The 16,468-nt window shown below is 38.1% G+C and overlaps 1 protein-coding gene across 1 annotated transcript in view; it reads left to right on the top strand.

The window, feature by feature from the left end:
* LOC150081707 (protein strawberry notch homolog 1-like) overlaps window positions 1-16,468 on the top strand; it is a 438,163-nt gene that overhangs the window by 364,712 nt on the left and 56,983 nt on the right. Inside the window, exons 22-23 of the mRNA XM_090378817.1 lie at window positions 8,736-8,835; window positions 13,510-13,584. Coding sequence (XP_090234943.1) covers window positions 8,736-8,835; window positions 13,510-13,584 — 175 coding nt within the window. The remainder of the gene's footprint in view (window positions 1-8,735; window positions 8,836-13,509; window positions 13,585-16,468) is intronic.

Raw genomic sequence — 16,468 nt, forward strand, 5'->3', positions numbered from 1 at the left:
TGGCAGACTGTCTGCACTGTTCAGCAAACTTCATATTTGACTGCACAATTACCCCCCAGGTTTTATTCACTTTCCACTTCCCTGAGTGTAGTACCACACAGTTGGTAAATTTCTCTTGGGTTATTGCTACCCATATGCAGTACTTTGCATTTGTCAATGTTAACTTTCAGTTGCCACTTCTTAGCCCAATTGCCCAACTTATCTAGTTCCAGATGGAGTAGCATACTGTATTTACTGTCATTAACAACCCTACCAACCTTTGTATCATCTGCAAACTTGGATATTAATCCTGATATACCTTCATCAGTAACATTGTTGAATACACAGAACAACAATAGGCCCAGCACCAAAACCTGGGGTACTCCACTAATAACATTTGTCAATGAAGAGCAGTGTCCATCGATTACCGCCCTCTGTCATCTCCCACTCAACCATCCCTTTATCCCTTATAGCAACTTACCCTTAATGCCATACCTCTCCAGTTTGTACAGCAGTCTTCCATGTGCAACAGTATCAAATCCAAGTAAGCAAGTGTATGAGCTCATGCAGCATCAGCAAAAAAAAAAAAAAAATTACACAACCATTCCCTCTAAATGTTTGTCCAGTCCTTCCTTAAATTTATTTAGCCTATCAACTCCCACAACGACAGATGGTAGATTGTTCCAGAAATTAACCACCAACTGCCTAAGGCAAATTTTTGCACATATATTCATTTATGTCTCCTTAGGTTCGTAATCTGAACAGGTGGAACAATCCCATCAGAATTCAGCAAGCTCAACCCATTCAAGGCCTTATACACCTCAGTCAGATCACTGCCCAGGTGCCTAGTCTCCAACCATTGCAATTTGCAGAAATTAAGCCTCTCTTGGTAAGAGGATCCCTTCATTCCCCTCACCAATCTTGTTGCCCTTCTCTGTACACACTCAAGCAAATCTACATCCTTCCTAAAATGAGGCCTTCACACCTGTACACAGTACTCAAGGCGTGGCCTGACCATTGCCTTATACAGAGGGACAATCACCTCCTTTTCCCTGTTAGCAAAATTCCTATATATCTATTCTACATCTGTCTTTCCTTAATTTGAATTTATGTCCCCTTAGGTTCGTAATCTGAACAAATGGAAGAATCCCATCAGAATTCAGCGAGCTCAACCCACTCAAGTCCTTATACACCTCAATCAGATCACTGCACATTGACAAAACCCCATGACCTGCCCTGGCAGCCTGTCTGCATTGCTCAGAAAACTTCATATCTGACTGCACAATTGCTCCCAGGTCTTTTTCATTTTCTACCACCTTAAGTGTAGTACCACACATTTGGTACGCTTTTATGGGGATACTTCTACCCATATGTGGGAATTTGCATTTGTCAAGGTTAAACTTCAGTTGCCACTTCTCAGCCCATCTGCCAAAATTTTCAAGATCCTGTTGCAGCAGCATACTGTCATTACTGTCATTGACAACCCTGCCAAGTATCATCTGCAAACTTCGACACTAAGCCTGATATACCTTCATCAATATCATTGATAAATATACAAAACAACAGTGGACCCAACACCGAACCCTGTGGGACTCCACTAATAACATTAGTCCACGAAGAGCAGCACCTATTGATTACCACCCTCTGTCCTCTCCCACTCAACCATCCTTTTATCCACTGTAGCAGCTTACCCTTAATACCATTCTGCTCCAATTTGTACAGTAGTCTTCCATGTATAACAGTGTCAAAAGCTTTTCTGAAATCCAAGTATATGATATCAAAATTATTTTTTGCATCCAGTTCCTTTGTAACCACATCATAATACCCAAATCAAATTTGTCAGACAAGACTTTCCCTTAACAAACCCATGCTGTGTCTGAATTATTGCTGTAGTCTAGATGATCCTGCAATGCATCTTTAACCAGTGACTCCGTTATTTTACCCTTAAACTAACAGAAGTTAAACTAACTGGTCTGTAATTACTCGTGTCACCCTTCGATCCCCCTTTGTCAATTGGGGATTCATTTCACATCTCCAGTCCGTGGGGACCTCCCGTGTGTCCAAGGATGCTCTCATAATTATGGCTAAGGGTTTGCTTACTTCCTTTCCCACCTCATTTAATATAAGTGGATAGATCCCATCAACCCCAGGTGCCTTTCTTATGTTTAACTTCAACAATTTCTTCTCCACTTTGCTCTCAGATATTACAAAATCATCAAGCACCCTGCTACAACTTGATAACCTTCTGGGATTGTTAAACCTTAACTTCTCATGTGTGAATGTAGATGCAAAATACTCATTCAGTTTGTTTGCTATCCGAGCAGGATCATCAACAGTCGAACCATCAATATCAAGAGGACCAATCAGATTCATCCCCTTCCTTTTAGAGTTTATATAAGTAAAGAAATCCTTGCTGTTTTTCTTAGCATCCTTTGCCAAAGATTTCTCATAATCTGCCTTCACCTGTCTAACCTCCTTTGTGACTTGATTACAGACTAGCTTATATCTGCCATAGGCTTCTGTGTCACCAGATAATTTATATGCATCCCATCCATTTTTCTTCTCTGTCAAGAGTCTCATTAGTTCATTTGATAACCATTTAGGCCTAAACCTTGAACAATATTTTTTAATAGGTATGAAACTTTTAGTAGCTTCCACTTAATTCCTTGAATGCTTTCCACCTAGAATTTGCTGTTGGTAACATCATCAGTTGATCCCAATGTACAGAATTTAAAAACTGTCTGAGACCACTGTACTCACCTTTACGGATGCAAAAACCCTTTTCTTCACCCCTCATGGTAATTATATCTTTAAGTAAATTCCACATCAGTACACTGTGATCACTGCCACCTACTGGTTCTTTTATCTGCAAATTCTTAATACACGAATGATCACTGCTGATAACCAGATCAAGAGTTTTACCCTCTCGTACATGCTGCTGCAGAAAACAATCATCCAATAAATCCACAAAAGACTTACTAGTGCAAGTGACCAACACACAAGTTCCAGTCTGGGAAGTTAAAATACTCCATTATAAGACATTCTGATTTTCTAGCCCAATCTATTTCTCTGTACAATTGTTCATTGTAGTCATTAGGCCTATAACACACTCCTACTCTTATAGTGCTTATGTCACACAAAACTGACTGAACAGTGCACTCTTCATCTATATCAACTGGATGCACTTCTTTTGATTTTATGTTTTTCTTAATTAACAGCATAACACCTCCTCCCTTCCTATCCTTTCTGTACACATTGTACTCCCGTAATTCCAGTTTTGCATTCCTAATATCTGTGTGACACCACGTCTCTAATATCCCAACAATATCCACCTTTGATGTCTTGACAAACACTTCAAATTCATCAAATTTATTTACTATACTTCTAGCATTGGTATACATGCACCTATTGTTATTCTTAGTTACCCAATGCATCCCATATACCCATGTTTCACGATCACTGCCACAGTCCGTGAAACTCCGACGACCCCTTGCTCCAGGCCGCTGCTTATTCTAATAGAAGTAGTACAAGAATCACCTTCACCAATGCCTGCGGCTACTGTTAACCTTTTAATCTGTGAATCCCCACAAGCTAGCAGTTTTCCGACCCACCTAACACTGCCTCGATAGCATCAGCAAATATTCTTGCACTCTTTCTATTTAAGTGTATCCCATCCCTGCAGAAGCAGTCTCTACTGTTAACAAGCACAGACCACGCTGAAAAAGATTCTACCCCTTGAGCCTTGCACAATCCCTCCAGGGCCGAATTGATTGACAAGGCTCTCATTATGTACTCTCTCCTATCGTGTCTGGGCAGAATTGCAGACACTTTCAAATTTAACCCTAACTCACAACTATTTTTGCAACATTGCCCTGTACTTATTAAGCAAATCTGCAGACCTCCTACTCTTAACGTCATTGGTGCCAGCATGTACAACAGCATCACCTTTTGTGCCCTTAAAAGATGATATATGCTTTACAACATCATCAACTTTTGCCCCTGGCAGACATACCCTGGTTCTCTTCCATCTATCCTTTTTACACATTATATTCCCTGTTTCCCTGACATTAGAGTCACCAACAATAACTAACCATGTGGGACTTGCGCATTCCGCCTTGGAGATTGCCGCTGTGTTGCCTGATGCCCAGGAGTGAGCTCTGGCATTGAGTTGGGCAACTGAGGGCTTGTTGGACCCCTCATTAATTTCTTCGAGGGCATCTACCCTACACCTTAAGCTGTCATAGGATGAGAATGCGTTAGAATGCTGAGTTGACGCCTGATTTCTAGACACTCTCTGCACCTAGCATACACAAAGACATCCTCCTTGGCTAGACTGGCGCCTCCGTAGCCAGGTGGAAAGGAGCAGCAGTGCGTAGCACACGCTTCTTGATTAGACCGGGGTTCGAGCCCGTCACCACCAAATACGGAGGATACGGAAAGGTCATTCAGGGAATGACCACCGCATATCCCGGAGCAATATGGCCTTAGTTGCTAATGCTCCTAAAAACCAAATAATAACAATAACATCCTTGGCTAGATCATGTTCTGTTCCAGAGAGTTCGGCAAACATTTCACAAGTTGCACATTTTTTTAGGCTGTGATGCGTTGGAGAATCGCCCCTCTCAGTTCTCCCCCGAGTCACAGCACTCCTGCCACTTTGTGCTCGTTGTTTTGCTGCTTTAGTCTGGGGCATGATATTTTAAATTAATAAGATCAATAAATTTAATTAATTAATTTAATTTACATTATCTAATAAAATCCTGAATGCAGTGATGCGTATTACGCTATATAATTTTACGTTAGAGCTACCTAGTTAACACAATTAAAAATTTGAATTCCCTACCACTCTATACAAAAACAATGGCTGCAAAATTCAAACGAAACAACGGTTTTACGTATATTAATTATAATCTACAAAAACTCTTATCTAAAATAAAAATAACCAACGTAACTAGAAATATAAGACTACATATAAAGTACAATATAAAATAACAATTAGAGCTCTAATTATATCAAAAATTAAGCTGTAATTTTTAATATCATAAGTATATGATATCAAAATTATTTATGACATTCAGTTTCTTTGTGACCACATCATAGTATCCAATCAAATTGGTCAGACAAGACCTCCCTTTAACAAACCCATGCTGTGTCTTAACTATTCCCATGCAGTCTTGTCTAGATAATCCTGGAATGCTTCTTTAACCAGTGACTCCATTATTTTCTCTTGAAACAAGTTAAACTAACAAGTCTATAGTTACTTATCACCTTTTTAACCCCGTTTTTGAATTGGTGACACATTTGCACACCTACAGGTGTTTTACCAGGATCATTAATACATGAGTTGGAGGAAAAATGGGATGCTAGCAGGTCCGCTTTATCCTTGGCTCAAGTGACAACAGAATCATCTGGTTTGGACAGAGGTGGGAGCAGAGATATGCAAGAGACCAGAATGCTCGGCTACCGTTACGGAAAGAAGCAAGTTTTCTACTCCTAGCCTGTTAAAACTCTAGTTTGGACTGATTAATAAGTGCTTTACAATTGTTGCGAGCTTTGGTGTAGGCAGAAAATAAAACTGAAGAATTAGAAACAAGCCAATTACGATATGCAACGTTCTTCTCTTGAACAGCCTTAGCACATTTATTGGAAAACCAAGGTTTAGATAAAGGATGACATTTTAAAGTGGAGTGTGGGATAAAGGATTCCATTCCTGCAAGAATAATTTCACTGACACGATTTGAGCAAAAATTGACATCAGAAGTTTTGAAATGGTAATCCAAACAAGGAAAAGAAGAAAAGAAATCTCGCAGGTCATCCCATTTTGCATTCTTGTAATGCCAAACAATATGAGGTTGGGAATAGCTTGAGATAAAGGCTCCACTGGAGAAGAGATAATCACCAAGTTGTGATCTGAGGTGCCTAATGGACCTCTCAATTCGACTGTGTACTTAGAAGTGTACATGACAACCCAGTTGTGAAGATAATCACACAATATGAGAGAAGCCAAAAGGTTTATATGATAATATTTAATTATGAATCAACAGGGATTACCTTTATTTTAGATATAGGAAGCTTCTTTTCCAACTCTCCTAGTCCAAGATATAGGAAAAGAAGCTTCCATATCTAAAATAAAGGTAATCCCTGTTGATTCATAATATAATAGAATATAAGAATTATCGAGCACTTAATAGCTCTCTATTATCAAAAGATAATATTTAAAAATAACTAAATGCAAAAAGGCATTTAGTTATAAAGACCACACTACCATCGTAGTTTCTTAAGGTTGTCATATCTGCAATACCAGGGTACCTGCCCACCCACTGATGATAGGCCAAAGCTTTGAAACGGTGCCAACAGGGTGGTGGTACTCACTGAGAATAAGTAACAATAGTCTTGTAACAATAGTGAAGCATTACTTATTCGAGGTAGTGCAATACCGTGGCAACTCGTTGTGAAGGAAGAGCACAATATTGAGATGCAGAGAAAATGATGCCTTCCATCATAGTTTCTTAAGAGTTATCTATAGTGTATCTACACCGATATTATATAGATATTAAACTCTTACTCTTAACATATTATGCCTTGTTCCATTTAGTTATTTTTAAAAGTTATAAAAAGGTGTACGGTATCTTTTTAATTTTGTGGTGATCTACAAAGGGTACTAGGAAAGTTTTGCAATACAGCTTTGTTTATTTAATTTTTTCAAAGTAATTTCCTCTACATTCAATACACCTCTCCATCCTCCGAAACCAATCTTTAAACCAGTTCTGCCAAGTTTCACTAGGGAGTAAATCACACTCGTTGTCCCAAGCCCGTAGAAGGTCCTCATCACTGGAAAACCGCCTCCCTTTTAGCTTCATTTTCACATGCGGGAACAGTGCAAAGTCGCAGGGAGCAAGGTCTGGACTGTAGGGAGGGTGCTCGAGAAGTTTCAGTCCTGTCGTGGTCAAATATTCGGTGCAGGCTTTGGCGCGGTGAGCTGCAGCATTATCGTGATGGAGGTACCAGGTGTCCATTCTTGACTTTGGCCGCAGGTTCTTCATAGATCCAATGACTTTAGGCAGGCATTGTTCAGTATACCACTTAGCTGTGACTGTCTTCTGCGTGTCCAAAACGACACGTTCCACAATTCCACTCGATTTGAAAAATACAGCTATCGTTTTCTTCTTTACAGATCGGGATTTTCTGACAATTACGGGTGTGTCGTCATCATCAAAGACCCAAACTTTGTTTTGAGCCTTGGTCGGCAGATCGTAGTAGTACAGCCAAGTCTCGTCATCTGTCACGATGTTGTTCACATACCGAGATTGTCCCTTATCAAACTTTTTTAACATCTCCCGGCACCAAGTCACACGTCGTGTCATCTGCTCTTCAGTCAGTTGATGCGGCACCCAGAGAGAACAAAGTTTCTTCACGTGCAAATGATCTTGCAGAATTGAACGAATTGCTGGTGCATTTAAGCCCAAAGTATCCTCTATCTGTTGGTAGGTCACTCGCCTGTTTTCGTCAAGCATTTTCCTCACAGCAGTAACGTTTTCCTCCGTAACTGACGTTCGTGGCCTTGCCGGCCTCTCAGAATCCTCCAGAGTGAAATTTCCCCTTTCTCTATACCACCTGAATATCGTTGTACAATGTGGACAATCATCATCTAGTGCAAGAGTCATTTCTTCTAAGCACTGGTCTATGGTTAAACCACGCACGAAATTATACTGCAAAACTGTCCTTATCTCATTTCGTGACCACGATGCCATCGCAAGCACTTTACACTCTCACTACTAATGAATAACTGAGCCCATCGACTTGGCGCGGCGGCTACTATGCACGTATGAACATGTCTCAACATGGAGCAACAAGCAGCTTCCTGTGATTCATTGTTGCGTCATATTGCAAAACTTTCCTAGTACCCTTTGTATAATTGATGTTTACTTAGTACCTCTATATAAAGAATAAAATTATTATATATACAGAATAAAATTATTATATATACAGAATAAAATTATTATATATATATGAATTGTAATTTTGTTAATAGTTATATTATTGTAATAACTATCATATAACATATCTTTTTAATATTACACACACACGCACACAAACACACACACACGCGCGCACACAGAGGGAATTGGATCTAACAGGCAGAGAATTGAAGAGAGGTGCTGTTACTAAAAAAAGGTCAAAAAACACTACCTTAAAGTGTTCTGGTTTACTATTTTATCGAAGGTTTCTGAAATTTTATAAAAATTGCATTTAGAAATTGAGATTTTCCTTCCTTACATTTCCTGTTACATTAATAATTGCTTATCATTGTGAATAAAACGACCCATGTTGGATTATTGATAATGCTTTGCTTGATAAAATAGATTATTTTTTGTATGTAGATGGCAACCAATTAATAAATTAGAATTTGCTGTGTGAACTTGCATATATCTAGATTTTTCAAATCCTAGATATATGCAACAGATTTATATCTTTTGCCTTTGCCTCTTCTATTATTATTTTTTTTTTTCTCTCTCACATCTATATAATAAATCACTTTTATTTCCGTGCGCCTCCGTAGCCAGGTGGGAAGGAGCAGCAGTGCGTAGCACATGCTTCTTGATTAGACCGGGGTTCGAGCCCGTCACCACCAAATACGGAGTATGCGGAAAGGTCAAGGAATGACCACCGCATATCCCAGAGCAATATGGCCTTAGTTGCTAATGCTCCTAAAAAAAAAAAAAAAAAAAACCAAATAACTTTTATTTCCTTAATAGTATGGACGTTCTGCACTTGAAAGTGTAATGCGAGCAGTAATGTTAATGGAAGCTCCCCTGGTGCAGCCTCCCAGTGATTACAAAGGAGATTTCTTTGCAGGTAAATAAATTTTTATCACATGATAATAAATAGAATGTTATACATATTAAGTTTTTGTTCATTTAGCAGTGAACTTTTTTTAATCTATCTATAATTAGTTATATACACTGGTGGTTAAAAATTTTGTTTATAAAAGTAAATTTGACGGTGAAAGTATTAGCAGTAGCAGATTCATACAATGCAAGAAAGCAAGCTTATGCAACATCAGCCAAAAAAAAAAAAAAAAATGCTCCCATTTCACCCCCTACGTTCATTCCAAATACCTGTCCTGCTCAGCCTTAAATTTATTTAGGCTAACTTCCACAACAAAAGATGGAAGTTTGTTCAGCAATAAACCACCCGCTCGCTAAAGACAAACTTCCGCAGATCTATCCTACAACTGTTTCCTCGATTTGAATTTATGCCCTCTCAGGTGATTATTCTGAGCAAGAGGAAGAATCACATCAGCACTGGGCATGCTCAAACCATTCAAGGCTTTATACACCTCAGTCAGATCACTTTGCAGGTGCCTAGTCTTCAGACACTGTAATCTGCAAAAGTTAAGCCTTTCTTTGTAAGAGCAACCCTTCATTCCATTCATTAATCTTGTTGCCCTTCTCTGTACTCGTTCCAACAGCTCTACATCCTTCTTGAAATGAGGCCTCCAGACCAGTATACAGTACTCAAGGTGTGGCCTGACCATTGCCTTATACAAGGGAATAATCACCTCCTTATCCCTGCTAGAAAAATTCCTGTATATCATTGACAAGACACCATGAGCTACTCTTGCAGACCATCTGCACTGCCCAGAAAACTTCATATCTGCCTGCACAATTACCCCCAGGTCCTTTTCATTCTCTACAACTTTCTGTCTAGTACCACAGAGTTGTTACGATACTCTGGGGTTACTGCTTCCCATATGTAGTACTTTACATTTGTCAATATTAAACTTCATTTGCCACCTCTCAGCCCATCTGCTCAACTTTTCTAGATCCTGTTGCAGCAGTGTATTGTCACTAGTGTCCTTAACAACCCTGCAAATTTGGACATTAAGCCTGATATACCATCATCAATATCATTTATAAATACAGAAAACAACAATGGACCCAACACTGAACCCTGAAGGACTCCACTAATAACATTAATCCACGAAGAGCAGTGTCCATTGATTACCACACTCTCTCTTTTCCCTCTCAACCATCCCTTTATCCATAGCAGCAGTTTGCCTCCAATGCCAAACTGCTCCAATTTGTGCACCAGTCTTCGATGTGCAATAGTATCAAAAGCCTTTCTAAGATCCAAATAAATAATATCAAAGTTATTCCTTGCATCCAGTTCCTTTGTGACTGTGTCATAGTATCCAATCAAATTGGTCAAGCAAGACTTTCCCTTAACAAAAACATGCTGTGTCCGAGCTATAACTGAAGTCTTGTCTAGATGATCGTGTAATGCCGCTTTAACCAGTGCCTCCATTAATTTTCCTGGAACAGAAGTTAAACTCACAGGTCTATAATTACTTGTGTCAGCCTTTGATCCTTCTTTGTGAATTGGGGTCACATTTGCACATCTCAAGTCTATGGGTACCTCCCCTGAGTCCAAAGAAGCTCTCATAATTATGGCCAAGGGTTTGCTTACTTCCTTTGCTGCCTTCTTTAATATAACTGGATAGCTCCCATCCACCCCAGGTGCCTTTTTTAAGTTTAACTTCAACGATTTCTCCTCCACTTTCCTCTCAGTTATTACAAAATCATCTAGCTCACTGCCAGAGTTTAATTCACCTCTAGCATCTAGCATTTCCCTCCCTGTATAACTCCTCATGTGTGAATGTAGATGCAAAATACTCATTTAGTTTGTTAGCCACCTGAGCAGGATCATCAACAGTTGAACCATCAATATCCAGTGGACCAATTCATCCCTTTCCTTCTAGAGTTTACATAGGTAAAGAACTCTTTGCTGGTTTTCTTTGCATCCTTTGTCAAAGATTTCTCATAATCTGCCTTTGCCTGCCTAATCTTCTTTGTGACTTGGTTACAGACCAGCTTATATCTATCATAGACTGTCATGTCACCCATTAATTTATATGTATCCCATGCATTTTTCTTCTCTGCCACGTCTCATTAGTTCATCTGACATCCATTTAGGCCTAAACCTTGAACTATATTTCTTAGTTGGTATGTAAAGCCTAGTAGCTTCCAAGATTAAATCTTCGAATGCTTCCCATTTTGAATTTGCTGTTGATAACATCAGTTGGTCCCAGCATATAGAATTTAAATACTGTCTCAGACCACTGTAGTTGCCTTTAAGAAAGCAAAAGCCCTACCATTTACCCCTGATGGTAGTCATCTCTTTGAGTAAATCCCACTTCAGCACACTGTGATCACTGCCACCTAGTGGTTCATTTATCTGCAGATTCTTAATGCATGAAGAATCACTGCTGATAATCAGATCAAGCATATTACTCCCTCTAGTCTCCCTACATGCTGATGAAGAAAACAATCATTCGATAAATCCACAAAATCCTTGCTAGTGTGTGAGTGACCAACCCACAAATTCCAGTCAATATCTGGGAAATTAAAAGCACCCGTTATAAGACTCTCTGATTTACTGGCCCACTCTATTTCCCTGTACAGTTTTTATTATACTCATCAGAGTCATTAGGCCTCTAACACACTCCTACTCTCAATTTTGATCTCCCAGTGCTTATGTCACACCAAACTGACTTGACACTGCACTGTCCAGTGATGTCGATTGGCTGCACTTCCTTGGATTTTGTTTCTTAACTAATAGCATAACCCCTCCTCCTTTTCTATCCTTCCTGTACACATCGTACTCCCCAAATTCCAGTTCTGCATTCCTTATATCTGTGTGACACCCCGTCTCTGATATCTCAATATCTGTCTTTGATGTTTTGACTAAAATCTCGAATTCATCAAATTTATTTACCAAGCTGCTAGCATTGGTGTATATGCAAGTATACATGCACCTATTCCTATTCTTAGCTACCCTAACACAACCCATGTGTTTACTTGTACTGCAATGACTCCCAGCAGTCTCTGAAATACCCTGTATCTTGTTTTCCAGGCTGCTGCTCATTCCAATAGTAGTACAAGAATCAATTTCACCTCTGCCAGCGGCTACTATTAATCTATTACTCGATGTATCCCCCCCCCAAGCTATATATAATTTTACATGAAAATTACTGAAGTCTGTAAAAAGGTGGATGACACCAAACTAATATCATTTTGGGACAATTAATTGCAATCACATTAAATGATTGCATTTAATGTGATTGCTAGCCTGTTTAGAATACTACTTACAGTGTAGAACTGTAGGAAGACTTGAATGGTAATATAATGATATAGCTGCTATAGGCCAGAGGGATGAACAGGAAATACTGCTGTATTTTTGTAGTATGAAGAGGAATTGAACTCTGTGATGCATCTGACCACTCAGCTATAATCATGTCAAAATTGGAATCAACAGTAGTTTCTTATTCTTGATATCACCTTTGACATGAAAGTTAAAATGGTTAATTTTATGTAACATTTCAAACATCACAAAAGTGTTCATCGATACACACTGTGTTCTCTAAGAAAAGTGCAAAAGAAAATCCTTTGGTAAAACTCACTGTTTAATCTTCCACCATAAGCATGATGCACTATAGTCATAGTTGCTCGTTGTGCCAGAAATATTCTATCAAATAAGATGGGATGTGGAAGATATGAAACTTTGAAGGAGCATATGCATTTTGTTGGAGAATTTAGGGAGTTTAAGGTGGTTCATAACGTTGCTTCTATAGTAATGCAAACATCAAAAGATCTACTGACCATGGAGCAAAATGAGTTTTTGTTACCAGTGATGTAAATGAAAGTTAAAATATGTCTGTGATGTAATTAATAATGTATGAAAGACATAAACCACACAAATGAAATTGGATTCTTACTTTAAATTAATTAAGATTTAATTGGTTTTTCATGTTTAATATTAAACTGTCTTTACGTGAGTAGAAACTTACGTAAGTTTATATTAAACTTACTTTATGTGATGCTAATTATATATTTAAATTTCAATATTTCTTTTCTCGTGGATTCTCTTATAAATAAAAGAAAATCTAAACAAAATATTATTATTGTTATACAAAGCTTAAGTTAATATTAATAGATAAGTACTGTTGAAAATGACCAAGGTTTGACATTTTTGGTGGATCCTGTTATTATAAAACCTGAAAAATAGGTCTCTTGAACTTTATGCTAATGAGGTTCTATTGTGTAACCATGTTTTCTCCAGAACTTCTGGAGATTGTTCGAAGACAAGCAGGCAACCAGATCACAAATCTAAAATCTTAGGACATAGAAGACTGGATCTTATGAAGTTAAGTGAATAAATTACCTTCCATGGTGGCATCACTTTTTGATGTGAAAAACTGTTTCCTTGCATCATATGGCATTCTAATACTAGTACTAAACACTTCAGTTGACAAGATATTTACATTCGTGTACTTATTATTTTTTAAGGAAGTTTATAATGTAATTTCACTTAAAAATGTTGGTGCATACTTGCAAATTACCTTAAATACTGAGAAACCAAGAGTTAAATTAGACTAAGTTGTATAAAGATTCAAAGATTTACCATTCATATTTTATTATTTAAAATTTTCTTTTAATGAAGTTTAATCATGATTTAATTTCTTGACAGATGTCAGAAAATCCCTAATTGGAGTAGGTCTTATAAATGAGGAAGAGAAGACTGGTATGCAGTTCCTAGATAAAGGTAAGTTTTCTTTTAATGTTATTTCTAGTAAAGCATAAAATCATTATTGAAATACTAATATTTTTTTTTTTTTCTCATATGTTGGGGTTTCTTGTACTTTTGTTTAAAAGTACGAGAAACGCCTTGACTTGACTTAACTGATATGCAGTACTAATTAGATTTAATTAAATCTGAAAGTTATTTAGATTTGCCAACAGCTATCAAATATAAAATTCTTCTTGATAAAAAGTTAAATGTCATTCCTGATGTTAGCATTACTTTAGATGAAGAATGGCAAAAGAGGTATGTAGTGGCAAGGGTCTGTAAAGACAGAAAATTCAGAGTGCTGTATTGAACATAAGTTAAAGGAGTAGTTGGAGAAAAGAAAAAATATAAAATTTTTTGCCAAATAAATTTTTATTGCACTATATGCAAAAGGGGGCTACAAATATGTGAGAGTAAAGTGTCAAAAGCTTTCCTGAAATCCAAGTATATGATAACAAAATTATTTTTTGCATCTAGTTCCTTTGTAACCACATCATAGTATCCAATCAAATTTGTCAGACAAGACTTTCCCTTAACAAACACATGTCGTGTCTGAATTATTCCACAGTCTTGTCTAGATGATCCTGCAATGCATCTTTAACTGGTGACTCCATTATTTGACCCAGAACAGAAATTGAACGAACTGGTCTGTAATTACCCGTGTCACCCTTAGATTCCCCCTTTGTGAATTGGGGATACATTTACATCTCCAGTCCGTGGGGGACTTCCCCTGAATCCAAGGATGCTTGCATAATTATGACTAAAGGTTTGCTTTTTCTTTGCCACCTCCTTTAATATAACTGGATAGATCCCATCAACCCCAGGTGCCTGGGGTTGTGGGATCTATCAAGAATTTCTCTTCCGCTTTGCTCTCAGTTATTACAAAATCATTAAGAAACCTGTTACAGTTTGATAAACTTCTGGTATTTTCATTTAAGAACACCTCATGTGTGAACGTAGATGCAAAATACTCATTGTTTGTGAGCTATTTGAGCAGGATCATCAACAGTCAAACCATCAATATCAAGGGAACAAATCTGATTCATCCTCTTCCTTTTAGAGTTTATATAAGTAAAGAAGTCCTTGCTGCTTTTCTTAGTATCCTTTGTCAAAGATTTTTTGTAATCTGCCTTTGCAACTTGATTACAGACTAGCATATATCTTCTGTAGGTTTCTGTGTCACCTCATAACTTATATGCATCCCATATAAGTTATATGCACCTCATAACTTATATGCATCCCATGCATTTTTCTTCTCTGCCATGAGTCTCATTAGTTCATGTGACATCCATTTAGGCCTAAACCTTGAACAATATTTCTTAGTTGGTACGAAAAGTCTAGTGGCTTCCACGATTAATTCCCTGAATGCTTCCCACTTAGAATTTGCTGTTGGTAACATCGTCAGTTGGTTCCACTATACAGAATTTGAAAACTGACCACTGTAGTCACCTTTACAGAAGCTAAAACCCTTCCCTTTACCCCAATGGTATTTATATCTTTAAGTAAATCCCACATCAGTACACTGAGATCACTGCCACCTAGTGGTTCCTTTATCTGCAAATTCTTAATACACGAATAATCACTACTGATAACTAGATCAAGAACCCTCTCTGGTTGCCTCTCGAACATGCTGTTTCAGAAAACATTCATCCAATAAATCCACAAACGTCTTGCTAGTGTGCAAGTGACCAATCCACAAGTTCTAGTCAATATCCAGGAAGTTAAAATCCCCCATTATAAGACATTCTGATTTACTGACCCACTTTTTCAGTACAGTTGTTCATTGTATGCATTAGAGTCATTAGGCCTATAACATACTCATACTTTTATTTTTGCTTTCCCAGTGCTTATGTCACACCAAACTGACTCAACATTGTACTTCCTCAAATTTTGTTTTTCTTAATTAACAACATAACCCCTCCTCCCGTTCTGTACACATTGTACTCCCCAAATTCCAATTCTGCATTCCTTATATCTGTGTGACACCATGTCTCTGATATCCCAACAGTATCCGCCGTTGATGTCTTGACCAGCACTTCAAATTCGTCAAATTTATTTACTATACTTCTAGCATTGGTGTACATGCAGCTATTCTTATTCTTAGTTACCCTAACGCAGCCCATATATTTATTCGTTTCATGATGATTGCCATCAGTCCCTGAAACCCCCCAGCACTCTGCCCTCCAGGTTGCAAGAATTATCTTCACCTGTGGCTGCTTTTAACCTTTTAGTCTGTGAATTCCCCCAAGCTAGCAGTTTTTTGACTCACTAACGCTGCCTCAATAGCATCAGCACTCTTGCACCCCTTCTATTTAAATGTATTCCATCCCTGTAGACGCAGGCTCTCTTGCTAACAAGCACAGACCATGCTGAGAAAAATTCTACCCCATCAGCCTTGCACAATCCCTCCAGGGCCGAATTTATTGACAAGGCTCTCATCATATACTCCATCCTGTCATGTCTGGGCAGAATTGTAGACACTTTTAAATTTATCCCTAACTCACAACTTTTTTTTCGACATTGACCTTTACTTGTTAAGTACTGTATTTCCCCATGTATAAGACGCACCCTTTTTCAAAAAATTTGGGGTCTAAAAACTGAGTGCGTCTTATACAGCAGGCCCCCGTTATAACGCGGTTCGCTTTACGCTGATTCGCTATAACGCTGTTCTTATATTATAACCCGTATCTGACTATAACGCTGTCACAGATCACTATAACGCTCTTTTACAGATTACATTTTTGACATATTTAACGAAATCGGTTCATTTGATGGAGTCGATAGCTTGAAAATGAATAGCAAAACAGCATTAAAACGTTTCTCACGCCGACTTGAGAAATTTTCCCACGCTTAGTAAAAT

The sequence above is a fragment of the Mastigoproctus giganteus genome, chromosome 8 (assembly GCF_048544385.1).
Source record: "Mastigoproctus giganteus isolate SK-2022 chromosome 8, ASM4854438v1, whole genome shotgun sequence".
NCBI lineage: Eukaryota > Metazoa > Arthropoda > Arachnida > Uropygi > Thelyphonidae > Mastigoproctus > Mastigoproctus giganteus.